This window comes from Gobio gobio (assembly GCF_949357685.1).
Source record: "Gobio gobio genome assembly, chromosome: 24".
NCBI classification, from domain to species: Eukaryota; Metazoa; Chordata; class Actinopteri; order Cypriniformes; family Gobionidae; genus Gobio; species Gobio gobio.
The window spans coordinates 5,216,741-5,243,305 of record NC_137120.1 but is presented as its reverse complement, the minus strand read 5'-3'; the positions used below and the strand labels follow the sequence as shown (position 1 = coordinate 5,243,305).

General features: G+C 40.6%; 2 protein-coding genes across 6 annotated transcripts in view; both read right to left on the bottom strand.

Annotated features, from left to right (window-relative positions):
- tbxa2r (thromboxane A2 receptor) overlaps positions 1–26,565 on the bottom strand; it is a 285,760-nt gene that overhangs the window by 64,987 nt on the left and 194,208 nt on the right. The window lies entirely within an intron of this gene.
- lmnb2 (lamin B2) overlaps positions 21,325–26,565 on the bottom strand; it is a 28,182-nt gene continuing 22,941 nt past the window's right edge. The window contains exons 12-13 of one of the 4 annotated variants that reach the window (XR_013815848.1): positions 22,994–23,966; positions 21,325–22,656 (exon numbers count right to left, since the gene is read on the bottom strand). Coding sequence is in view for 1 of the 4 variants with exons in the window: in XM_079807865.1 (XP_079663991.1) it covers positions 23,925–23,966 (42 nt within the window). In the remaining 3 variants the exon portion in view is untranslated. Of the gene's footprint in view, positions 23,967–26,565 lie in introns of all 4 variants that reach the window. The other 3 variants (XR_013815849.1, XR_013815850.1, XM_079807865.1) reach the window with 3 other exon arrangements.

The window sequence follows — 26,565 nt, the reverse complement described above, 5'->3', positions numbered from 1 at the left end:
AAAGTAGCATGGTTTTAGTTTCCCCCAGAGCGGGCCACAGGACGATCTTTCATTGGATATTCAAACCATATTGGTTCGATCGTCTAAACACCGAAGCCCCAAAACCCCCGGCAATCACAGCAGTGTTTTGCATAGACCTCTAAAAGTCAGGTCTTCTCCCCGGAGCAGTCGCTACGCTTCTGCGGCTCTGGTCTGCTTTTTGCTTCAGTGAATTAGTAAAGGGCTTTTTTTTCCAGATGGCTTTGAGAGCACTCCATTTTATCAGTGCTGTTTGGAGCTCAAGTTAATTAAACCCCAATGACAAGGGGATCCTCATCAGATCCTTGAATTGTAGAATCTCTTAACCAGGTGATGCACTATATGGTGTCCAATGTAAAGCGATAGGCATGCTTGTTCACATGATCAATGGCATTTAGAGAGCAGCGTTTGAAGTGACTTCTGGATATTTTCGTCAAGAAAAGACGTCTCTTGCTTACATGTTTCCCTTTGTAGTCGGAGAATGAAAACAGCAGAAAATCATCATGATGGGAACGTTGGTACGAAGTCACTTTCTGGCCAAACTCAACCCTCACTTAGCCAGAGTAGCTTTCGCCAGGCCTTCGCTAAGACATATGCACACTTCTACAAACACTATCAAAGGATGGGAAAGTGCTGGGAACAGGTCGTACCATTGAATCGGATCAGCGTGAGCATCCCATTGCCTACGGATGATAACCTCCCACATAAATGTGTGGATGTCAGGCTGTCCTGGATTTAAGCTGATGCACGGAAATAAATCTGAGGCCAAATTCCTTTGAAGATGTTGCAGTGAATTGCGAAAGTCTGACTGACTCGAGCTGTTAGCAAGAACCTTGCTGGGTTTAACATTACAATGCAGTTTGATTAGGAGCTTATGTTATCCCTTTCTTTATGACTGACGCACTAAGAAGGGAATTTACCCCACGGCTTAGGCCAACTTGACCAATTTCCTTTCTGGTCAAGGCTGGTTTATGCTGGTTTGGTGTTGGCCTAGACCAGTGTTAACCTTTTTTCACTGACGAAAACGAGACGATAACTAAATAAAGAACAGTTTTGAATGACAAAAACTATGACGAAAATCTACTGTAATTTCCGCCAATTAATTAAAACGAAAGAAAAGGGAGGGTCGAACGATCTAACGGCGGGAAAACAGTGCTGTTGCGCTTCAGAGCGGCTCAATCAATGAATAACACACATTTATGACGGGAAATGTTTATGACCTAATGCTGAGGAATAATCACAATGTTTACTTTACCATGTTTATATAGTAATATGTTTTAGACCGTTGTAAAAATGCACATTTATCTCCCTCATCTGCACTTGAAAGAGCTCCTGCAACTGCATATAGTAAGGCATTTCAAAATAAGAGTCCCGGTGCATTTCGAGCTTGTTTATAATTAAAAGTCACACATTATATATACGTTTTTGGTTATACAATAAACTGTATTTAAAGCTGCACTGTGTAACTTTTCTGTCCGCTAGAGGTCGCCTATTCAAAACAAAGGCGTAGCAGCGGGACTTTTATTATGGCATAGTATAAAATAGCAATTTTCTCACAATTTACAAATAGTTGGAAACATTTGGGATATTGTAAGTACTCAACTGAACACAATATATAACTGGCCTAGTGGTTTTTGGATATTTTACTGCGAAAATATTACATATTGCACCTTTAATTTCATTCTCTTTTAATTCATAGTCAGGAGGAAAGACTAAGAACAGTATTTGACACATTCAATAAAGTATCAGGGTTATAATAGTTCTCTAAAACCATTAAAAAAATATTCATTATTTGAAATTAAATAAATGTTAACTGACTAAAACAGAAATACAACATTATAAAAACTATACACTCTCAAAAAAAAAAAAAAAGAGTACAAAATTGTACCTTTTAAGGGACAAGTGGCCATCACTGGGGTGGGACCCTTAAGGGTACATTTCTGTTCCTCTAAGTCAGGGAGCGGCAAATTCGGTTCTAGAGAGCTGATGTCCTGCAGAGTTTAGCTCCAACCCTACTAAGCCACCACAGTATAAAACGCATGGCTCCCAGCATGCATTGCAGCATTAAGTATGTCACCATTGTTGAGATGCATATGCTGATTCTTGATATCGGTGTGGATCTAACCACCCCCCCCTAGAATGTATTTAAAAACCAAAAATCAGAATGTCTGATCTGTGGCAAGAAATTATTGTTGGTGAATATTATTTATTAATATTTTTAGTCAGTGATGAGTTTAGTCAAGCATTTTTCTTCATGATAATTTTTGTTTATGGCTTCCTTTGATTTGAACAGATTAGGTGTTTTGTTAACACTGTAACAAAAACCACAAGCTCGCATAAAAAGCCAAGAGTCAAACTGCCCAACTAAATGAAACACTGATCTCCATAATGGCGATTATAATAAAAAAATCAACATCTAAACCTCTGGTAATTCTCATTAAGAGCTTCTATAGATGTCTTTCAGGGTTAGAGCCAAACTCTGCAGGACAGCGACTCACTAGGACTGAACTTGCCTGCCAATGGTTTAATTGTACCCTAAGGACCAATTGTGTACTTTTAAAAGGCACAGTTATACGTTTTGTTCCACAAGGAACAAAATTGTACCTCCACTGTACCTTTTTTATGAGAGTGTATAGATGTTTTTTTGTTTTTTTAAACTAACAAAAAAGTGAATTGAGCTCTCTTTCGTGTATTTTTGCGCTTGAACTGTAAAACACAATTATGTCAATGTCAGTTTTGACATGTATTCAAGTAACAGTCGGTTATGTAATGCTTAAATGCTCGATTAATGCATTACAATTGAACTAAACTCAGATTTTAGTCGACTAATTCTACTGTAGATTTAGATCTTATGATATTTAGTCGACTGAAACTAAAAACAATGACTAAATATGACTAAATGGCATTTAAATCAAAAGACTGACTAAAACGAAATCAAAATTTTCTGTAATGAACACGGGTCTAGACCAGGTATGGGCAACTTCGGTCCTGGTGGGCCACTGTCCTGCAGAGTTTAGCTCCATCCCTAATCAAACACACCTGAACCAGCTCATCAATGTGTTCAGGATTACTAGAAAGCTACAGGCAGGTGAGTTTAATTAGCTATACTGTGCAGGACAGTGGCCCTCCAGCATAGATATACATAATAAAGGCTAGATGTCTCGTCCGCGCTGCTGGCCAATGGAGGTCGACATCTGGCAATGCTAGTTTGTGGATAACTTGTGTAGAGGAATACAATAAACAAAAGTTTAAAGGAACCCATTTCTGGTTTAGTGGTTGGATATACTGGAGTCTTTTTTGGTATTTTCAAAACCGCATCTTTTTCTATGCGGTCCGGACGTTCGTCCACAAGCAAAACGCAGTATACGGACACCGAAACCAAAGTTTTTCTTTGAAAACTCCTTCCAGGGGAAATTTTTCCAGGCTTCTGATTGGCCAACATGGCTTTAGGGTTAGGGTTATATTGCCAACTGTTGGTTTGGCATGCTCTTGACAGCGCTCCATAGCGTGTTTTGCGTATTCATGAGGACGCAAGGAGGGAAAAAACACCCGTGTACGTGTGGACTAGGCCTTAGTTGATCAGGCATTTGGGGTACCTAGATCTAGATCTCCTTTCTCAGATTACTAATATGAAAGCTCGTGGTTCCTAGCCGTCCGCAATCCCAAAGATTTTAACACCTAATTACCGGCAGCACCTGCGGCTCCGAGATTATGACCCAGATTTTGCGAGACCTTTGCAGTTAATGTCACAGGCGTTCACCTCATTGTTCACCTTCCGGCACTGCAGGCGCTACAACAGTCATTAAGGCAAACAGACAGCTCAATGATAAAGTCATGGGCATGATAGGGCAGTAAAGGACACCGTTTGTGCCAATTTAAAAATCATATAAGCACAACAAGCCCCACGGGGGGGGAGACTGTTCCGCATAGCGGCGTGCTGTGCGTAATGTGCCACATGCTGTTCATACCACTACATTATGCATTGTATTTTGATGTTTTGATTGATTTTTATCTTGCATTAGAGCAGACATGAGTATTAGTTTGGTGCCAGTTTGATTTTCTTCAGTCACGCAGGCTTTGCTGTCTTTTCTGTGGCAAAATGCAAGCTTGATTAGATTCATGGGCAATCGATTTTTGTAAGTCCACATTTTTCAATTTGATCCCCCGTGAAACCCATCTGAGCAGTGCGGTTGTTGACAATGTGTAGCCATGTTCCCCATCGAGAGAGCTGTTTTTCAACAGTTAAACTCCAAAAATGACTTTCTGAAGCCATACTACAGATTTATGGCAATGCGTCGCACCCGGTTTGAGATTAGACCTTACACAACATGTCTTGACATTGTGTTTTAATGTAAGCTAACATATTAAATGACACTTGATTAGATCAAAAACAAATTTTGTCTTTAAATGGTCTGGCACCTTCTTATTTGTCAGATCTTTTAAAAGTAAATAATGGCGCTTTTCAACTACACAGTACCAGCTCGCCTGGACTCGACTCGCCTTTGTTTGGTTTTCCACTGTGTAAAAGTTGTACCTGTGCCTGCTTCCAGGTATTTTTTTTCATATCACCTCCGGCGAGGTTCTGAGCGAGCTGAGGCGATACTAAAATGTGACGTGAAAACACGGCAGACTGCCGATTGGTCAGAGAGAATCGGCACTATTCACTACGTCATCATTGCACTCACCAGACGGAGTATCCTGAATATTTTTTTACGGTCTATAGAATAACCCCGCCATTTTTAAATAGTTTGGCCAGAGATCACGTGATATACCCATTACTATTAGGGCAACTCGGAATACGCTGTGGTCAAACTAGGAGGTTTCCTTTGTTTGGTGGCCGAAGAGAGGATCCAGTGAGATAAAAAACGTTTTTGCGATATATATGGGAGTTTTTGCGAAATTGATTTCAATTTGCACATTTTGAAGGGTAATGGAAACGCAAATTATGTCTGTTATGGGTTTCAGAATTAGGCGTGGCAAAATGGCTCAATAGCGCCACTTACAAAATTTCAATTAAAGCGCAGCGTTTCCATTACAGATTTGCGCAAAACATTTGCGATATTTTCTATACATCGATAAAAAAACTAGTGCGAAATGACAGCGTGTCCATTAACCGATGTTATGCGACAAAAACTTTTTTTTTTCTTGCGCGATAAGTCATTCCAAAAATAATGCCACGTATGTTGGGTTTATGTACATCCCATCCATCGCGCTGGCCGTTATTATTAATGGAAGGAGACGTAGGCGTGTTATCCGAGCATTAATGGCAAGGAAAGCCCCTTATTCTCGGGAGTGGCCATGTATGAGGTGTTTGTGGGTGTTTCTCCCTCAGATCTGCTTCAAGGTCTGGATAAATTGTGGCATTTCTTTGTTTAGAATCCAGTATTCCTGTAATTCTCATGTCTTTTATGAGTTTAATAAAGGTCTCGTCTTCTGTCCGCATCATCTGTAAAGAATGATCGTCTTTTACGTACGCCAGGTGACCTGTAAACGCGAAAAAAACGCTTTCCATTGCAGTTTTGCGCAAATGTCTTTTTTCGAATTGCATGAAATACCACATGCGAGCGTAAAAATTTTTTTGCGATATATTTGTCTGGCTATCACCAGACCAAGCTCAATTTAAGATTGAACATTGGTCTGGGGAGTCTGCTCTGTATTTTTCTACTGCAGAAGAGGCGTGATCAACGAGCATAATTCAAATGACTCTACGCAATTGGATAGTCATTCAACCAAACAGACAACAAGAGGCGTGATCAACGGGCAACGATCCATCGCTTCTCTATACGTCATCGTGTTAAACCCGCCAATTGCGCGCCAGGTGGATAAGCCAGTCTGTGATTCGTTCCCGCAAAAGTGTAACAGAAGCAGTAGAAATTAATGTACAGGTTTCCAGACTGAGTTGCAGGGCAAAATCAAATCACCGGCAGTTTTTGCAAAATTGGCGCGTTTCCATTGGGCGTATTTTCAATTTGCGCATTTTGAAGGGTAATGGAAACGCGGCTAGTTTTACACGGTCATATCCGAGATCAAGATTGAAGTTGCGAGGTGACTGGTCCAAGGATATCTAATAGTCTTCCTTTATCTGGGAGGTCTGCATCGTCCATACATGAATTTAAATTAAACGAAGTTACAGTCTTATCTATTTAACATTGCATTTCATTCATTATTAGGGCCTGAGCACAGATGGTGTGAGGACACTATTGTATTTGCTCGGTCTATTATTATTCTTCTCCGAAATAAATAGCATTTTTGAGGGCCTAAACATGCTCGAAAACTCATGAAACTGTGTACACGTGTCAGAAGTGGTGAAACCTACAAAAAAGTCTGAAAACCCACCAGGAAGTGAGATATTTAGAATTTTCTCTGCTAAATTTTGGCAGTTTTTGCCATTTCCAGACGTTGTACTTTAACAAACTCCTCCTAGAGATTTTATCAGATCAACATCATATTTGGTCAGTCTAATCTAAAGGCCTTTGCGACATTAAATTGCGAAGATTTTGAGTTTTCCCTGGAGGGCGTGTCCGTGTGGCCGCCCAGAGTTTGACGTTTCGCCATGAAACAGGAAGTTGTAACTCAGGCATACAATGTCCAACATGCCCCAAACTTCAAGTGTTTGATAAGAGTCCTGACCTGAAGACTCTACATGGCGATATTCAGTTACAATCAAAGCTGCTGTGTGGCACATAAAAATAACTGCTATTTTTCTCCAATATTTACCCGCTTAAATGCATGTCATCCACTATACGCTGTTTTAGGCCATCGCCCTTTCATCACTGCTCGCAGCTTTAATAACTTTTGCTTTCTTTCAACTCAAATTTAGCGATGCATTTCTTTTTTATTATTGTGTTTTTCTCTGTACAAATATGGTCAACTTTTGTTGTGTTTATTTGTGCTTTATAAATAAATAAATGAAATGACACAAAAGCAAGTGCATGACAGAATGTGCTTTCCCCCACAGGATTGTCACTATGATTAGCATACAGGTGGCTTCGGATAAAGCTAAATCTACTACTAAACGACTGCGTGCTTACAAAGGTTAAGAGATTATTCATACTTTTATTTATGTTTATGAATGATGGTAGCTTATTCAGGCTGGACCAGATTGTCTACACATCCAACACACCCTCCCACACACACTCTGCTGTAACAAATAAAAAAGCAAGCTTTTCTTTAGACAGATGGACGGTTAATTTCATCTGTGACTCTTTTGTTCTCTATTAGTTGCGAGTGTCAGATTAATTTGACTCTCTGTTAAAAGATAAGAATATTTTAGCTCTATTTTCATTCCCTGTAATGTAGATCAGTGCTTGTCAGTCCTTTGAGCTGAAGTACCACCTTTGATCAAATCACATCATCTAAGCTTCCTTTCATTTTTTCCACCATTGAATCTTTTGTCAGCTCATCTCAAATATGATGTAATTTTTGGTATAAAGACTCTCTCGTAACCCGCTTAATATACAGAGACCACTATAAGTAATCCATTTGTAGGTGTAAAAACTGTAACTATCAATCCATTGCTGTGTTTCTGCAACAGTGAATGAGTTTCAGGGGGACTGTTTGTCCAACCAACGGAAAATAGGAAGAGTGCTATTTGAAAACAGCCATTATTAATGCATCATTTTCAGACCAGGCCTTCATGCTGACATCCTCTGGGTCCTCGTGTAGTTGAAGAGAAGCTAGAGACTTCTAAAAGATGTCAAATTAAATGTACTCTATTAACTCTGTTGTGTGTGGGTGGGTGTATCTGAAGAGGTTTTATAAACGTAGATAGAAATACTAGCAAGCTGCATTTAAGGCCGCAGGTCTTGGTGCGCAATTCCGATTTGGTGACTATATCCGATTTTTTTGGATGACCCGCTTACATCATCTTTTAAAAGGGACCCGTGTCCGATATTTGCATTTACACTATACACTGCCGAAACATCCCAAGATGTTCTGACCCGGAAAATGAAGTAAAACGGCGCGATACGCAATGGACGCAAATTAGATTATTCAATGTTTTGCTTTCCGCACTCGGTGCGCTGCGTTCACACCAGACGCGACTTGTGTGAATAAATCGCGATTTCGCACGTAGTTGGACGCGTGAACATTTTGAATTTATTCTAATGACATTCACTTCACAACAGACACAAATTCGTGTCATGAGAGCCAGCCGGCTCGTCCCGTTGTGAAATGGCTGACGTGGATTGTTTTAAAATACGGCGAATAAGCTCAATTTGCCGGGTTTAGCTAGCTTGTAGTCTCAATAGGCATATAGCTCAAATTGGGTAAAGAGCGTTTTTTTACAACTTATCAAACTCTCCGACCTCCTCACTCACTTTCTTCCAAGCAAGATCCTTTTTATCCCCATTTCTATAAAGTATGAAGATGTATCGTACAGCTCCGGGTATCCACATATGATTTAGTCGTCATTGTTGTCACTACTAGAGCAAGCTCCTGATTGGTTAATGCGGCGCAAATATCCAGGAAAGTTCGGATTGATCAACTTGCACGTCAAACGCCTGTAATGCTGCGTTCACTCCAAATGCGAATAGAGCGTCAAAATCGCGTCTAGTTTGACGCGCAAACATTTTGAATTTGTTTGCGCGTCCGCGGCGAACTGGATGCGCGTAGAAATTTAGCGTTTGAAGCGAAATAGACGCGCGTTCAAGGCGCTCCAGGAGAAATGTCATAAAACACCACTTTGCCTCTTTTCATTTTCATTAAAATATATATTAAAGGGGTGGTAAACCACGATTTCACTATTCTAACTTTAGCTAGCGTGTAATGTTGCTGCTTTAGCATAAACAACATCTGCAAAGTTACAACGTTCAAAGTTTAAAGCAAAGGGAGATTTTTGCTACAGAACTACAGCAAACGGCCGGTAGGCGACTACAGACATTCCTCCAGGGTTGGTGACATCACCAGGCTCAATATTTACATAAACCCCTCCTCCGAGAATATTAAATAGGGGGGGGCGGGGGCGCCATTTTGTATCGCGGCGCTGTTGTGGTATAGTTAGGCTGGAGTGTTGTTGCCACGATGCCGAGGAAACGCTGTTATATTCATCCGGATTGCAGGTCTGGGGTACTTGCTCTGTTCAGCCTTCATAGGGACGGGGGTGCGTTGCAGAGCGTTTAACACACAGCATGTTATATGCACGTGTGTATGAGACAGAGGGGAACAGGCGCGTGCGGGGCTCCCGCAGTACATCTAACAGAGGAAAACTTTCACAATGTTCGCGAGTTCAATACAGGATATGCACAACGGCTTGACCTGAAAGCTGGATTTACAAACAGAAGCTGTTTACGGGCCACAACCTGTAAGTCTGATTTATTTTTCATCGATGTGTTTTCCTGTAATAGGTTAATTGTACGTTGTAGCAAGGAAGTAAACAGATGACAGCGCTGTTCTGCAAACCAGTCTGTTAAATGCTCATTCATACTTAACGTTATCCGACGAACACCTAACGTTACAAACACTAACGTTAAAATCTCAACAGCGAACCTGGCATTAGTGTAAATGATTCTTTGATTAGAGCTTTTATGTATTGTTTATCTACAGGCATGCTAAACATGGTTCTGTGTGTGATTTGGCTACTATAGTAAAGCCAGTGTTTAGTGTTTTGGGTTAATAGTTTGTGCGACAGATATTTGGCTATAATTGTTCTAAAAATACAAAAGTAACAGTGCCATTCAGTAGCGATCACTATAGATCCGCAGTCTTTACTCTTGAGGACTGAACAGGTTCTGCTCGATCATCTTCACTCAAATGTTCTGGGTCTGATTCGGGCTCAAATTGGTGTGGTTTTATTGACGCCATCGTTTCTAATACTGCCAAAGCACAGCCTCCGGTAAGGGGCGTGACGTTTCCGACAAACGTGCACTGCGGTTAGCGAATCACAACACACTGGGCCAGCTAACCAATCAGAGCCCATCGCGTATTTTTGAGGGACTGGCTTCATACAACCCGGAAAGCATCAGACCGTTTTACAAGGAGGGACAGAGCAGTGTAGAATAAATGTCAAATATATGAAAAATAATGATTTTTTTTTTAAACGAAGCATGAACACATGTTACAGTGCACCCCACAAACACAATCAAGCCTTCAAAACAATGTGTTTTACCACCCCTTTAACACATTTATAGCCACACAAATGTGGTCCAGGCAACTCCTACATTATCTTCACTGCATGTATATTACTTAAAAAATAAAGTTATGAAACTTCTTTGCCCTCAGTCAAAACGATTTGGCAGACAACAAATGATGATTCATGACACCAAAGATCGGCCGTTAGATCAACACAAGACGAACCACTACAGGACATCAGAGCCAGCGGCAAACGGCAGAAGGACTGGCCGAGGAAAGGCTGCTCTCGCCGGGGTTAATGAGCGCCTGATGATTGCCTGGATCTCACAACTCCAAAAACACAAGATAATTTTTTTAAAATAGGCACCCTCTTTATAAATAAACCACAGATTTGAGCTTTAAACAACTACATTCCCACCTGAAAAAGTCTTAAAACTACATTTGTGTCACAACAGTAGTATTTTTAATTTATGCGGGGTTTCTCATCACGTCACTTCACCATGTGACATCAGCAAGCAGGCTCCTGAGTGGTTAACGCGGCACGAATTGACGCCAAAGTTCAGATTTTTTAACTCAGGCGTCAGACGCGAATTTGCTTCAAACGCGTGAATGCACAAAAAGCACCATATGCGCGTCTGACGCGTGAATGAGGTGGAATCGCGTCCATCGCTCATTCGCGCAAATCCCGCAGCAGATGTCTATCTGCCTCTTTGCATTGACTTAAAAGGTGCTATAAGCAATGTCACGCGTTTTTAGGCCAAAACATTTGTCACATACAGCAAACATCTCACTATCCGCTAGCTGCGTGTCCCCTGAACACACTGTAAAAAAAATGCGGTCTCTGTAGTCAACACAAGCTCCACAAAAAAAAGCCTGGACAACGAAACATAAACAGTGCTCCAGCCAATAACCGACAAGAATGATTTGGGGGTGGAGGTTTGGGTTTAGTGCGCGTGCACATGAAGAGGGAAGTTCAAATTATATGATTTTGATATGGCCGACACACGACCAAAGAGACGACGTTCTGATGAACAACCTGCAATGAAAAGCGAAAGGAGAAGGAACGCGCAAAGTCCCGAATTTACATCGGAAAAGCCTTCGAAAGGTGGCGAGAACTCCGGCGGCAGAAGGGCTTCCAATCAGGAAGCCCAGAGGGGGAGGGGGAGGAGGAGGAGGAGGAGGAGGAGGAGGAGGAGGAGGAGGAGAACCGAAGTTCGTGTTTTGATACTTTTTATACATTCGGTTAGTTTTGGTTTGGTTTCACATTGCAGTTATGTGAGCGCACTAAAGAACTTAACATGCCACTCGTCATCATCTATGTGGGCGGCATCTGGACATTGACGCATATCGTTGCCACTATTGAACAGTGCGCATTGCTTGACTATTTTTTATTAGTTACGTTTAAAAGTGGACATTTCAAGCTTTATATACACATATTTCTCATGTTTGAAAGGCAAGGTTCTGCTGAGTTTCGGTTTATTTGAGACGCGCTCCAGTTCATGTGTAAAGCATGTGATCGCTCCCGCGATTATTGTCTGCTATAGACCATTTGCTTCTTATTTATTAAATCCAGGCAATTATCTGATTAAACGTTGATTAAAATTAAGATACAATTTATACAAAACTAAATTCCCATTAAAGAAAGGCTTTCTAAGCAAAATCATACAAAATTTAGTTCAAAATCATTTCTGACTTTCTGTCTTCTGACAGATTGCGCATCTTTTTACTTTTCATAATCAATGTAGCCTAGATTGAATTTAAAAATAACATTATAATATTTAAACATAAACAGGAAGTTCCTGTAAAAGGTCTGAAAGTCCGAACCATACAGAAAATGCTTTCACACTAGAAACGAAGCGAACCTTTGTTCAGTTTGATCCGGACCGAGACGACCTCTTTTCGTCGGACCAGATTTCGTCTGTTTGGTCCGGACCGTGGTTTCACACCTGCAATTTTGATTCAGACCAAACTGAAAAGTCTGAAAATCCGGACCAAACAAGGTAGGTGTGAAAACACCCTTAGAGCACCTTTAACATGCAAATCATTCGCGTCTGGTGTGAACGCACCACTAAAGGTCAGCAAAACATTGCTCTCGTAAGGCAGAGAAAAAAAGAGGAGAGCCCTTGTAGCAGCCTGGGCCGATTTAGCGATGTTGAGTTGACGTCATTCGCCTCAGTCATCCTTATCGCATTTACTGGGGAATATCGGATTTATTACCACATATGAGTGAGGCCTGAATCCGATCTGAGGATATCAGAATTCATGCGTTTTTTTCCTGCTTACACGTTCACATGTCATATCCGATCTGGAATTGGGTCACTTGAACCATGCAGAGAAAATGGGGCCTAAACTGAGGCTGCAATGTCCCAGCAAAACCTGTTGAAACAGAAGTCAGAGTTTGTTAACTTCATCATTAAAACTTGGCCTGTCGAAACCGCTGTAACTTTGACTGTCTTCAGTCTCTTCTACATCTGGAGGTTGAACAGCTTGACTCCGGCCTTCAAGGTGAAGACTTCAGGCTTTACTGTGCAACGGAGCAGAGCGTGGTCAAGTGCCGTACTCCAGAACACAAAGGAAATGAAGGAAATATGAATCTAGGTTATGGGGATTCGTTTAAGAGTTCTTACCACAGCAGCCAGTTCCAAGGACACGCTGTGATAATAGATAAAAACAGATCCGCACACGGTTGTGTAGTGTGTCAACAGCAAACTTTCTCAACGGGAGAACCGGCCACAGTGACAATGGCACGATTCGGCCCTTGCTCTCAAGCCCGGTTATTTTTAGCTGTGCTGCTGCACTGAATTTTAAAATGGTCTTGACTGGATAGTGTGCCAGCGGTTGAATGCCTTTTTTATTCATGGTCCTAAATTAATTCCCACTCCTCTTTGGCGAGACTATCAGTTTAAGTTCATAATTTAGATATGGTCTTATTTTTTGATGGAGGTTTTAGAAGATAGGCCGCCTGAAATTGGACCTTTGGGAACACAATGCAATCTGTGAGAGCCATTCGACAGCACAACGCTCTTCCCAAGATGCACAGAAAATGGCATTATTGTGTGAAAAAAGCCTATTGGGTGACCTTTATTGGGGAAATACATCATTAACAGTAACTTGTCAATAGCGCCGGAGGTTAGAGAGCAGCAGATGGAAGAGGGCAGAATAATAAAGGGGTGTATTGCGGTGTTGTTTTGTTGGTCAACAGCAGGTGAAACAGCACTATTCTCACTCGCAGTGGGGGGGCTGTCAGTTGTTTGGTGGGCGTTCAAACTGGACATTTGTAGGAATGTGACAAAAAGACAACACAATAGCATTCGGCTGGACTTTCAACGCAATTTGTGGCAAGCAGGCTGTGATGTTCTTTTGCGTCAGCTGGCATTAACAAGTAATTGAACATTGGACGAGCACTCGTAACTAAAACAAGCAGAGCCACTATGGGTTAACCCTTTATAACACCACAATCCACTCGAGCTGGGGGATACACTGGATGAGATTATCATTATATCTTTGCCGATGATCTTACATTAGGGAATGTCGTGTATATCATGATAATGTTAAAGGTTCTGCTAAAAGACCCTTCACTTCATCTCACTGCAATGACAACTAGGGCTGTCGTGATTGGTCGATACAATCGACTGCGTCGAGGCTGTTAATTAGTCGATATTTTTAGTCGAATGGGTAAGTTGTAGCCTGGATGCCAGCCGAATTTAGCCCCGCCCACAAAAATGTTTGCTCGGGCAATTCGGTCTGGACTCGCTCCATAGAGGAGTAATTATGCCCGAACAGAAACTGTTCGGACCAATGAAATTGTCAGGGCGGGCTTTAGACGATGATGGACAGATGATAAACAGTAACGTAATCATCCACGTCATCGAAGGCTCTTGGGTTCAATTTGCTCTTATCCTAAACGGAGAACTTGTTCGTATATGCATTCACCTTTACTATTGCTCTCAGAAACGATGATCGTGTTGGTAAGTACTCTGTGTATCCTTAAATTATTTTATTACTGGCAAAGATCGTTTACACATTTTTTTCTTGTAACGTTACTTAATCCAGCGTGCGGTGCAGACAGGGTTTCCAAGTGTTTTTGCAATGTCGCGCACAATTGCTACTCAAAACTATAGCCCAAAACAATAACTTTCCGGGGGGTTCTCCGGAAAAAAATGGTGTTTGGTTGGCAAAATATGTTATTTTGGCAAGGTTGCCTGCTAAAATTCGCATTCCTGGGTTTATATAATCACATAATTGGGTTCGCTTCAACCCGCGGACATGGAGAAAAACACGGACTTGGCAACACAGTGCAGTTGAGTTCTGTTGACATTTGACAACTAACGTTACGCGTCGCTCCGTTGCTCTGATTGGTTGTGGGTCTATCCAATTGAGGTCTTTCCTGGCTCGGTTGAAACATGCCCCATAATCAAAGCTCAATGGAGCGGTACCAGACTCATATTCTGACTAGAATTGAGTATGGCCACGCCAGGCTAGGTAAGTTGGGTACGATATGAAATTGTATTACCGGTACTTCAAAAATGACCACTCTAATAAGAGCAGTATTTCTCAATTTGCGAGTGTGTGTGACAGCAGGAGTGAGGACGTGTGTGTGAGCACTTCTTCCACCTTTTACTAAGCAATGGAAGCAGAACAGTCAAATACACTCACCTAAAGGATTATAAGGAACACCTGTTCAATTTCTCATTAATGCAATTATCTAATCAACCAATCACATGGCAGTTGCTTCAATGCATTTAGGGGTGTGGTCCTGGTCAAGACAATCTCCTGAACTCCACACTGAATGTCAGAATGGGAAAGAAAGGTGATTTAAGCAATTTTGAGCGTGGCATGGTTGTTGGTGTCTGAGTATTTCACAATCTGCTCAGTTACTGGGATTTTCACGCACAACCATTTCTAGGGTTTACAAAGAATGGTGTGAAAAGGGAAAAACATCCAGTATGCGGCAGTCCTGTGGGCGAAAATGCCTTGTTGATGCTAGAGGTCAGAGGAGAATGGGCCGACTGATTCAAGCTGATAGAAGAGCAACTTTGGCTGAAATAACCACTCGTTACAACCGAGGTCTGCAGCAAAGCATTTGTGAAGCCACAACACACACAACCTTGAGGCGGATGGGCTACAACAGCAGAAGACCCCACCGGGTACCACTCATCTCCACTACAAATAGGAAAAAGAGGCGACAATTTGCACAAGCTCACCAAAATTGGACAGTTGAAGACTGGAAAAATGTTGCCTGGTCTGATGAGTCTCGATTTCTGTTGAGACATTCAGATGGCAGAGTCAGAATTTGGCGTAAACAGAATGAGAACATGGACCCATCATGCCTTGTTACCACTGTGCAGGCTGGTGGTGGTGGTGTAATGGTGTGGGGGATGTTTTCTTGGCACACTTTAGGCCCCTTAGTGCCAATTGGGCATCGTTTAAATGCCACGGCCTACCTGAGCATTGTTTCTGACCATGTCCATCCCTTTATGACCACCATGTCCCCATCCTCTGATGGCTACTTCCAGCAGGATAATGCACCGTCACAAAGCTCCAATCATTTCAAATTGGTTTCTTGAACATGACAATGAGTTCACTGGACTAAAATGGCCCCCACAGTCACCAGATCTCAACCCAATAGAGCATCTTTGGGATGTGGTGGAACGGGAGCTTCGTGCCCTGGATGTGCATCCCACAAATCTCCATCAACTGCAAGATGCTCTCCTATCAATATGGGCCAACATTTCTAAAGAATGCTTTCAGCACCTTGTTGAATCAATGCCACGTAGAATTAAGGCAGTTCTGAAGGCGAAAGGGGGTCAAACACAGTATTAGTGTGTTCCTAATAATCCTTCAGGTGAGTGTATATATACGAGCAGCTCAGGAAAAAGAACGCAACAGAAGTGCGGCGCGGCCGGACTCTGACCTGAAGCGCACACGCCTTTCAGTGACGCCAGTTTCACAGACTATTGGGTTTGAATAGTCAAATTATGTACAAATGCACGTCCTGGTGAGTATTCTGGTAAACGCAGTCGGATGTGTCTTTAGTGAACGTATACAGAGTTAAATGAGAAATCGGGTGTTACAATGAATGTGGTCCGTGCAGCTCTTAAAGGGCCGGACCTCATATTCTGTGTGAAGCATGGCAGGAACATGCCGGGCAAGTGAGTTTTTAACCCTAAAACAATGATAAAACAATCAATAGTAAGTTCTGTCATATTATTCAATTACTTTTACTGTTTTTTGCCATGGTACGGATTCAGTATCGGTATTGAGGTATTTTAGTCTGGTATCGTATCGAAGTCATCATTTTGGTATTGTGACAACACTTGCCGATATTCTCTTTTTTTATGTTGGTTTACAAATTTGTACCTTTTTTACAGTTTTACTCTTTTAGTTTTACATTTTGTCAAGGGTTTGTTTACATTTATAGTTTTTTATAGTACACTACTGAAGGCCAACGTTTCAAGTTGAATGAAATGTTTTAAAGTAAAATTGTTGAATATTAATGTGATAAATTAGTCAATAGATTAATCGCTAAATTAGTCGATAGTTTAATCGATATAAAAATAGTTGTTAGTGGCAGCCCTAATGACAACTGATGCTTTCAAATGCATATTGCTGTATTTGAAATTTGTGTATTTTATTTATTACAATATTTAATAATACTCAATCATGTGTACATATCCCACACGGAGATGTGCGCTTGACAAAGACCTGTCAGTCAATGGTCATTGGTACATGTTTGCTTTGTATCTTTAGTGTGTTTTTCTCACTATAGTCCGCTTTATCTCGCTCACTGGGGTTGTAAGGCAGTTTTCTTAACGCACTACATAAACTGCTTACATACATTAATTGTGAAAGTTGCTTATACAAATCATTTCTAATTGAAAATGTTCTTCTTCCGGTTTATACATCCAACATTAATAGCCAATTTAAGTTGGTAAACAATATGTTGTATTTATAATGTCACTATTTATCTAACAGTTTAAATGTTTTTTCGTACATAAAAATAGACAGATTTTAGGAAGGGGGTCCCTCATAAAGGTTCATCATATTTAGGGGTTCTTGGCATCATAAAGTTTGAAAACCCCTGCGATAGAACACCTTTATAAAGTATCAACCTCAAATGTGGAACACAACTTAAGATTTATAGCTTAGATTTTCTCACAATTAGAGTAGAATTTTGTTGTGTTTCAGAAAATATGCATTTCATGTATGTCAGGCGTGCAGTGATGAATGGTCCACGCTCCTCCCTAGAGTTGTTTACTTCTATGTGCCAGAGTCGTCCATCGCAGAGCACTTAACACACTCTGGCTAGCGCTGTGTGTGGGTGTTGAGAACGTGGGTGTGTGGGAGACGCGGCCAGCGTTCGTGTGATTGGGGGTGGGTGGAAGAAAGAGAGAATCAAAAGACGGAGAGAAAGAGCACAACAGAAAGGGCTAGACGATGGGGTTCCAGCCGCGGGCAGTGGCACGGCGCACTAATGACTGAGAGACGGTGGGAAGAGCAGAGATTGAGGTGTGTGTGGGCGGTCTGGAACACACACACACACACACACACACACACACACACACACACACACCACCCAAAGCCCTTTCCACTGGAGCAGCCACGACCAGCTGTTGATCCATCGCTGGCTGCGTGAAGAACATATTACAATTTTCTGAGGCGTTGCAGAAAACAACTCCAAACATAAAGAGGTCAGCGAGTGAAAACAATGAAAAACAGCGGAGAGATGAAACGAAAGACAAACTCTGGGGTCGCAGCGCGCTCTAGTGGTGAAATGGGTTGGTGTTTTAAAGGGTCAGTTCACCCAAAAATTAAAATTCTGTCATTAATTACTGACCCTCATGTCGTTCGACACCCGTCAGACCTCCGTTCATCTTCAGAACACAAATGAAGATATTTTAGTGTAAAGCTGATGCTGAGAAAGGCTTCAGATAGGCCTCCATTGGCATTCAGTACATTTACACTCCCAAGACCCATAAAAGGCACTAAAAACATCGTTACAAAGTCCATCTCACCACAGTGACTCTCAATAATTTTACGAAGCGACGACAATAGTTTGTGCGCAAAAAAAAAATCAAAATAACACCTTTATCCAACTTGTTCTTGTCTTCCGTGTGTGTCTCCACGACGCATGCGCGAGAATATGGCGTAGCGCCGGCGTTCGGGAATCCATGAAATACACACTTAAGCCCGATTATGAGCACTACGCCGAGACCTAAAGCACGATCAATGTAGAATTCAACAGCTTAGACACGCGCGTCTTCCTCTGCTCGTAAACAAATCTCTTCTGGGTCATGTGTCCGAACGCCGGATCTGCGTCATATTCTCGCGCATGCGTCGTGGAGACACACACGGAAGACAATAACAAGTTGGATAAAGGTGTTATTTTGATTTTTTTTTGCGCACAAACTATTGTCGTCGCTTCGTAAAATTATTGTAGAGCCACTGTGGTGAGATGGACTTTGTAACGACGTTTTAAGTGCCTTTTATGCGTCTTGTGAGTGTAAATGTACTGAATGCCAATGGAGGCCTATCTGAAGCCTTTCTCAGCATCAGCTTTACACTAAAATATCTTCATTTGTGTCTGAAGATGAACGGAGGTCTGACGGGTGTCCAACGACATGAGGGTGAGGAATTAATGACAGAATTTACATTTTTGGGTGAACTAACCCTTTAAACATATGCCAGCTTCCTCACAAGCTGAAATGCTAAAAAAAGGAGCAATTTCAAAACCTACACAAGGTCTGAATAACGATATCGTTTCAAAACCAATTTCAAAGTTTGCGTTCTCTAGCCATCAAACACTGTTGCCATGCAAATGAACGGCCAGAAAGCATTACATTTTCTATTTTAGTTGAAAATTGTGTCGTTTTAGAGGCCCCAAAGTAAACAACTAATGATTTTTTACAACGGAAATTAATCAAAATGTACTTTATCTGAACAATAACTTTTTTTTACTTGCATTAATTTCCTGTTATCACTGTATTGTATCTACATTGTAAAAAACACTATAAATGAAGGTGACTTGACTCCTGAGGAAAGGGTTGTGGGTAATGAAGTGATGCACGCACAATATATTGGTGACCGATAATAAGAGATCAATACTCGAGTAGATGCAACACTGTTTGAGGGACAATGTTCAAATGCCTTTATTTTAGGTGTTTTTGGTGTGTCTGTATTTTAAATGAACATAAATGTATTGAATTATTCATAGCGGCAACATCTGATTCGTTCATATAGATGGGTGAATAATTTATACACAAGACTTAAAGGGATAGTTCACCCAAAAATAGACTTAAACTTGTACAGGTTTGGAACAACTTGAGGGTCTTTCTTCTGTTGAACACAAAAGAAGATATTTTAAAGAAACGTTGACGGCACAGGAATGTTCTGAGGATCTAGGGACTTTGGGGTGGTCCTCTGTTTCGACCGCAGGGATACGGCTCTAAATGAAGTTTCGGGTACAAATTCCCCCTTAGAAAGTCCCTGATCGCGAGGGTTGGAAACTTTTTTAAAGTTCTGAAACGTTTGAGGGTTAAGTCAACTTTATTTATATAGCGCTTTTTAAAATGCAGATGTCTCAAAGCAGTTTTACAGTGATAAACAGAAAAATAATGCAACTTGGGCGCTGAACATGCCGATTGGTTGACGCCACGTAGCATTTCATTTCAGCCACCATTTTTAAAAGTCTGCTGCGGTGCGTGCAGTAAGAGTTGTTTGCTATTCAAATCAACAATGAAGTTTAAAAAAATATGACTGATGGACCAACGAGGTTAAGCTTGTATATATAGGACGAAATCCAGCGGGAACTGGAAAGTCGCGCGCAGTTCTACGTCGTCAGACTAATTTGCCTAATCGTGGCGGTGCTTTAGACTGCGATGGAAACGGACAGCAACAGGGGTTGGGGGACTATGACTTCCATAGTATTTTTTTTATCCCCCTATGGAAGTCAATGGCTGCTAAACGAATTTTTCGGTGGACTATCCCTTTAAGTTGAATGCCAAAGGTACCCTGAAGATCAGGCACTCTCAACCCTGGTCCTCGAGGCCACTGTCCTGCAGAGTTTAGGTCCAACCCTAATCAAACACACCTGAACCAGCTCATTAAGCCTTTCAGAATTACTAGAAAGCTACAGGCAGGTGAGTTTGATCAAGGTTGGACCTAAACTCTGCAGGACAGTGGCCCTCGGGGACTGTAGATTGTGCCGTATATCAGCCAGACTTTGAGAGCCAGAGTTTTATCTCCATATACTGATTTGCCAAATTTCTTGCAATTACTGCAATTTTAAGAAAGTAAAAACCAAAATAGGTCACCCAAGGTTGCTGATTGTACCACTGGGAATGGGTCGTTTTTTTGGCAAAACATTAAAGGGTTAGTTCACCCAAAAATGAAACTTCTGTCATTAATTACTCACCCTCATGTCGTTGGACACCCGTCAGACCTCCGTTCATCTTCAGACACAAATGAAGATATTTTAGTGTAAATCTGATGCTCTGAAAGGCCTCCATTGGCTCAATGGCACTTTACACTCTCAAGACCCTTAAAAGGTACTAAAGACGTCGTTACAAAGTCCATCTCACTACAGTGGTTCTACAATAACTTTATGAATCGGCGAGAATAGTTTTTGTGCGCAAAAAAACCCTAAATAACGACTTATATAGTGATGACGATTTCAAAACAAGGCATCATGAAGCTTCGAAGCGTTATGAATCAGTGAGTCGAATCATGATTCGGATCGCGTGTCAAACTGCTGAATCGACTCACTGATTCATAACGCTTCGAAACTTCATGATGCCTTGTTTTGAAATCGTCATCACTATGCAAGTCGTTATTTAGGGTTTTTTTGCGCACAAAAACTATTCTCGCCGTTTTATATAGTTATTGTAGAACCACTGTAGTGAGATGGACTTTGTAACGACGTCTTTAGTACCTTTTAAGGGTCTTGAGAGTGTAAAGTGCCATTGTGCCAATGGAGGCCTTTCAGAGCCATCAGATTTACACTAAAATATCTTCATTTGTGTCTGAAGATGAACGGAGGTCTGACGGGTCTCCAACCACATGAGGGGAAGTCATTAATGACAGAATTTACATTTTTGGGTGAACTAACCCTTTAAGCGAAGTGCTCAAAAGCCCAATCTATCGAGTTTCAGCTTCAAAAACCTGTGAAAAGAACCAACACAAATGTGTCAAACAGATCCAGAGTTTGCATTTATCAACAGACACACGAGGGCACAACGTAATATGTAAAACATTTATTGGATATTGCATACAAAAAAAGAAATGAAAATCACAAATGAATGAGACACTTTTGGCATGCGCCCTCGTCTTGTAGCCCTTCAAAAGTCCCCGTACAAAGAAGAATTCACCCCCGTAGCAAATCTGATTCATAGTTCACAATTAATGGCTCAATTTCTACTCACATTTCCGTGCTTTGATGCTAGTTCAAATAGCAATTTTAACTTTTACAGTAGATTCGTTACAATGACGGATTGACAATTTGGTAATCAAATACACCAAAGCACATTGTATCCGCAACATTCGTCACAGCTCTGTCTAATAAAACCTGAAAGAACGACGAAATGGCTTTCCTCGTGGAAACAGTGTTCGTAACTAACAGAAGCTAAATTTAAAATTCACAGATGTGGAGTGCTCGGCGAGACAACGGTTTCACGTCACACGAAGTAAAAAACTCAACGAAAAGGAGGATTTTATTAGCCCAGAGGCCAAGTAACAAATGTACACGTACAACTTTACTTGAGCTCAATTTCACTTCAATTTGACACACGTTTGTGTGATACAGGCGGTTCCTTCTCGCACAACCTTCAAAAGAACCCCAGAAAGTACACGCAAAGATTACGATAGCCCCATAAAAACATAAAACAGAAAGAGATCAGAAAATTGTTTCCCAGGCCAATTTTTGTTTTGTACACACTGCACTGAAAATATTCACAAGACATTTAAAACTAAACTGTAAAGAGTCCTTGTGCACTAGGGCTTTAAAAATCCTGAGGACAAACCTATCAAAAATATACGATTATAGCTAAAAACCAAACTGCAAATCACCCTAGAGCTCGCCGTAACACTCAGATTAATTCATATAAAAATATTTGCTGCATGCATAAATTGTCTGAGAAACATTTTAACTTTAAAAAAAAAGGAAGTTTTAAAACTTAAAAACGCAACAGAACCGACAGGGTGGATGGATGTACTCGCGGGACCCGACTAGCGTTGTCAAAAGTACCGAAAAGTAAAAAATGTGAACATCGTAAACACCTCTGACAGGCCATTGCGCAAATATGTCTGTGATTGGCTACAATGACAAGCGCTTCAAAAACATGTTGTAAATATACATTAATGATGCTTTTCACAGAGCGCTTGCAGCCTATTGGTCGACGCCCGTGCGTTGATCATTGTAGCCAATAGAGACAGAGTGTATTTAGGCCACGCCCCCACATCAACGCTCTCCATTGACTTTGCATTGCGTGAGGCTGCATCCTTGTCATTTCGGACTTATAACAAAAAACAGAACAAAGTCTAAAAGCTGATGTGACAAAGTGTACAGCAAACAAGCTAAACAACCCAGAAATACGTTTTTATAAGCTGTCGATCCAAATTAACGAGAGTTTAAGGAGACAAAAGTGGATAAAGGCAGTTTTACTGCGTTTTACTTTTAGGGGATCCTGACACTATGTGTATGTGTGCAGTAAACATGTTGTCACTGTTAAGTGAAATATCCAAATGTCAGGTTTATGTATTATATTTCCTATCGCTGATCACGTTCCTGTTCGCGTCGCGCTCTGTCTCAGTGGCCTGAATCCACCTTTTTGGGTCAACAGCTTATAAAAACTTTTGTGTTTTTGGTTGTGGGTTTTGTTTAGCTTGTTTGCTGTACACTTTGTCACATAACAAAAAACAGAACAATGTCTAAAAGCGGATATAAGTCTGAAATGACAGAGGCCACTTCACACAATGCAAAGTCAATGGAGTCGATCGTTTCCCCCCCGGTGGGCGTGGTCTTCAGATTATGTTAGTATCGCGGTCGGTACTTCTGACAACGCTAGATCCGACAACTAAAATGTGGGTTTGAGTTTATTTGCAGTGTCTCAAGAAGTTAGAAACAAGTCGAATTGATTTCATTCGTCGTCCATTTCTTTGGTTTTGTAATTAAAGTCCGATTTTATTACTGCGGAGTCAATGTAAAACACTTTTAACATTCAACGCTACATTCAAACTCTCGAGTAGCTTCTCCACGTTGTCGTTTTTTTGACGTACTCATCAGAATGTGTACCATTCATACGTTGGCTATTTAGGTTATGGGCTTGAAAAAGGTCTTATCATTCACTGATTTAGACATACATAGTACTATGTAAAGCACGAATCAAAACAAAATGACTAAGATACAATTTTTGATTTGTTTCCACCCCGTTCGTCTGGTTGGCGAAGCAAAAAACACAAGAGCGACAGCTGTCAGTTACGGGCTATAGTGCACTACAGGACATGAGCTCACCGTCATAATAACTCCCTCATTCATAACCCCGCACATGAATATGCAGAATTCTTAGTCACCGGCTCACACTAATACTTTCTAATTGTCAGGTCACTTGACTCATTCTCCGATGACGGAGCGTAATGGGATTGTGTCTGGAAAGACTATTCATTGAGGAGCCGAGGCATTGTGTGCCGCAGCTCCAGATTAACTGGCGTTACAAATGAGGTCCGTAGAAATAAATGATCGAGGGAGGGGTGCTATGAACTCATGATCGACGAATACAAAAGTAGTGGCTCTACAAAAAGACTGAATCGTGGGAAGGAAAATACTAAAAAGGTGCGCGGCTCCATCACATGACGGCACACTCTCTGGATCGGGTCTTTGGGTCGCCCTGAAAATAAGAGCAAATTCAAGGTTATTACATGAAATCAAGACCATTGTCTTCTGGATAACACTTTCTATGGCATGTAAATGTTCAAAAAACTTGGCCGTCTGATTGATAGTTTACACTCTTTGATCAAGTCTTTTAGTATAATTGTACAAGCGTCCTCCTTCAGCTCGGGTCTTTTTGCTGTGAAATCTGCACTGATTTTTATCAAGTAAACATACTTTGATATTGTTAGTAATACTTCAACTGGACTGAAGCAGGTTTACTTGATTATCCATCATCATTTATTATAAAAATAGTATCAAATACGATCACCAGGCGTCTGAGGAAGGTTTATTTGTTCATCTGTCAATCATCATTGTAATGCATTCGCATGTTTTAAAACTAGAGCTTTGATCATAACTCAAAAATATCATCTTACTAAGACATATAATTGGCAGATATTGATGCTGTGTTCAGACCGAACACGATTGTAGCGTCAAATTCACGTCTAGTTGGACGCTTGAACATTTTGAATGCACTTGCGCGTTCTCAGGGAAATGGGCGCGTGAAGTGAAATAGACGCGCATTCAAGGCGCTCCAGGAGAAATATGTCATAAAACACCACTCTGACTCTTTTCATTTTCATTAAAAATATATATTAAACATTAATAGCCACACAAATGTGGTCCAGGCAACGCATAACTGGATCATCTTCACTGCATGTATATTTATAACAAACAAAACCACCATGCCTCTTTTCATTTACTTTTAAAAACAAGAATTAAACATGTTAAAGGGTTAGTTCACCCAAAAATGAAAATAATTTATTCCTCACCCTCATGCCGTTCATCTTCGGAACACAAATTAGGATATTTTTGTTTAAATCTGAAGGCTCAGTGAGGCCTGCATAGGGAACCAAGCAATTTACACCCTCAAGATCCATTAATGTACTAAAAACATATTTAAATCAGTCCATGTGAGTGCAGTGGTATAATATTAATATTATAAAGCGACGAGAATATTTTTGGTGCGGCAAAAAAAATGAAATAACTTATATAGTGATAACCGATTTCAAAACACTGCATCATGAAGCTTCGGAGTGTATCGAATCAGCGAGTCGATTCATGATTCGGATCGCGTGTCAAACTGCTGAAATCACATGACTTTGGCGATCCAAACCGCTGAATCGACTCACTGATTCATAACCCTTCAAAGCTTCATGATGCAGTGTTTTGAAATCGGTTATCACTATAGAAGTCGTTATTTCGGGGGTTTTTGGCGCACCAAAAATATTCTCGTGGCTTTATAATATTAATATTGAACCACTGCACTCACATGGACTGATTTTAACTTGTTTGTAGAACATTAATGGATCTTGAGAGTGTAAATATCATTGCTCCCCATGCGTCACTGAGCCTTCAGATTTCAACAAAAATATCTTAATTTGTGTTTTGAAGATGAACGAAGGTCTTACAGGTGTGGAAGGGCATGAGGGTGAGGAATAAAAGACATTCATTTTTGGGTGAACTAACCCTTTAATATGTGGTTCAGACAATAAGTGTGCATATGATTATCAGTGTAATAAAATTAAATATGACATAAAACACAACACAGTCTCTTTTTGTTAAATGTCAGTTTATGTGATCAATAATGGCCATTATAAAAGTATAAGGTATAAGAAGCTGTACACTAAATAAAGCTAACAATTCAGTGCTAGTAGGCTATAACAGTAAAGTTAAATATCCTAAAAATATAAAGTGATGAAACTTCTTTGCCCTCAGTCAAAACGATTTGGCAGGCAACAAATGATGATTCATGAGACCAAAGATCGGCCGTTAGATCAACACAAGACGGATTACATCTCATGTTTAACCACTACAGGCCATCAGAGCCAGCGGCAAACACCAGAAGAGCTGGCCGAGGAAAGGCTGCTCTCGCCGGGGTTAATGAGCGCCCGGATCTCAACTCCAAAAACTCTTTAAAAATGTACCATAATTTGAGCTTTAAACAACTACATTCTCGCCTGAAAAAGCCTTAAAACTACATTTGTGACACAATAACAGTAGTATTTTTAACCCCTTAACTGTCACTTGCCCGTATACGGGCATTCTACATTTACTTCACTATATTACTATTAAATCCTAATCTAGTCATGACAAACTATATATCATTGGAAAGGTCTAAGGCTCAAGAATACATATTTGTTGATGATTTTGCAGAAAATATATATTTTGGAAGAGTATTGGATTAATATATGACAAGAGTGACAAGAGTGTGCATCAAAAAATCTGTATCATTACAGGAGTTTTCACCTTTTTAACAAAAAGTCAACAACCACACTTTTAATCATTCAAACTTTGATTTTCATGCTAAAAGTTCATAACATAAACATTGATTCTAGTATTTAGCCAAAAATATTCAGAAAATAATATTATATATAGAGAATATCTGCCAGATCAATCTTTAGGAATCACCAATATGGTGTGTCTAACCCCTAGTGGATTTTTGGAGGTTATGCAGCTAAAAGTCTTACAGAAAACTCATTTTTTGAGTTTTTGACCTAAAATTTTGAACACAACTTGGTTAGAATTTTGGCTTTGACTTTGTCTTTTTTAGGCTG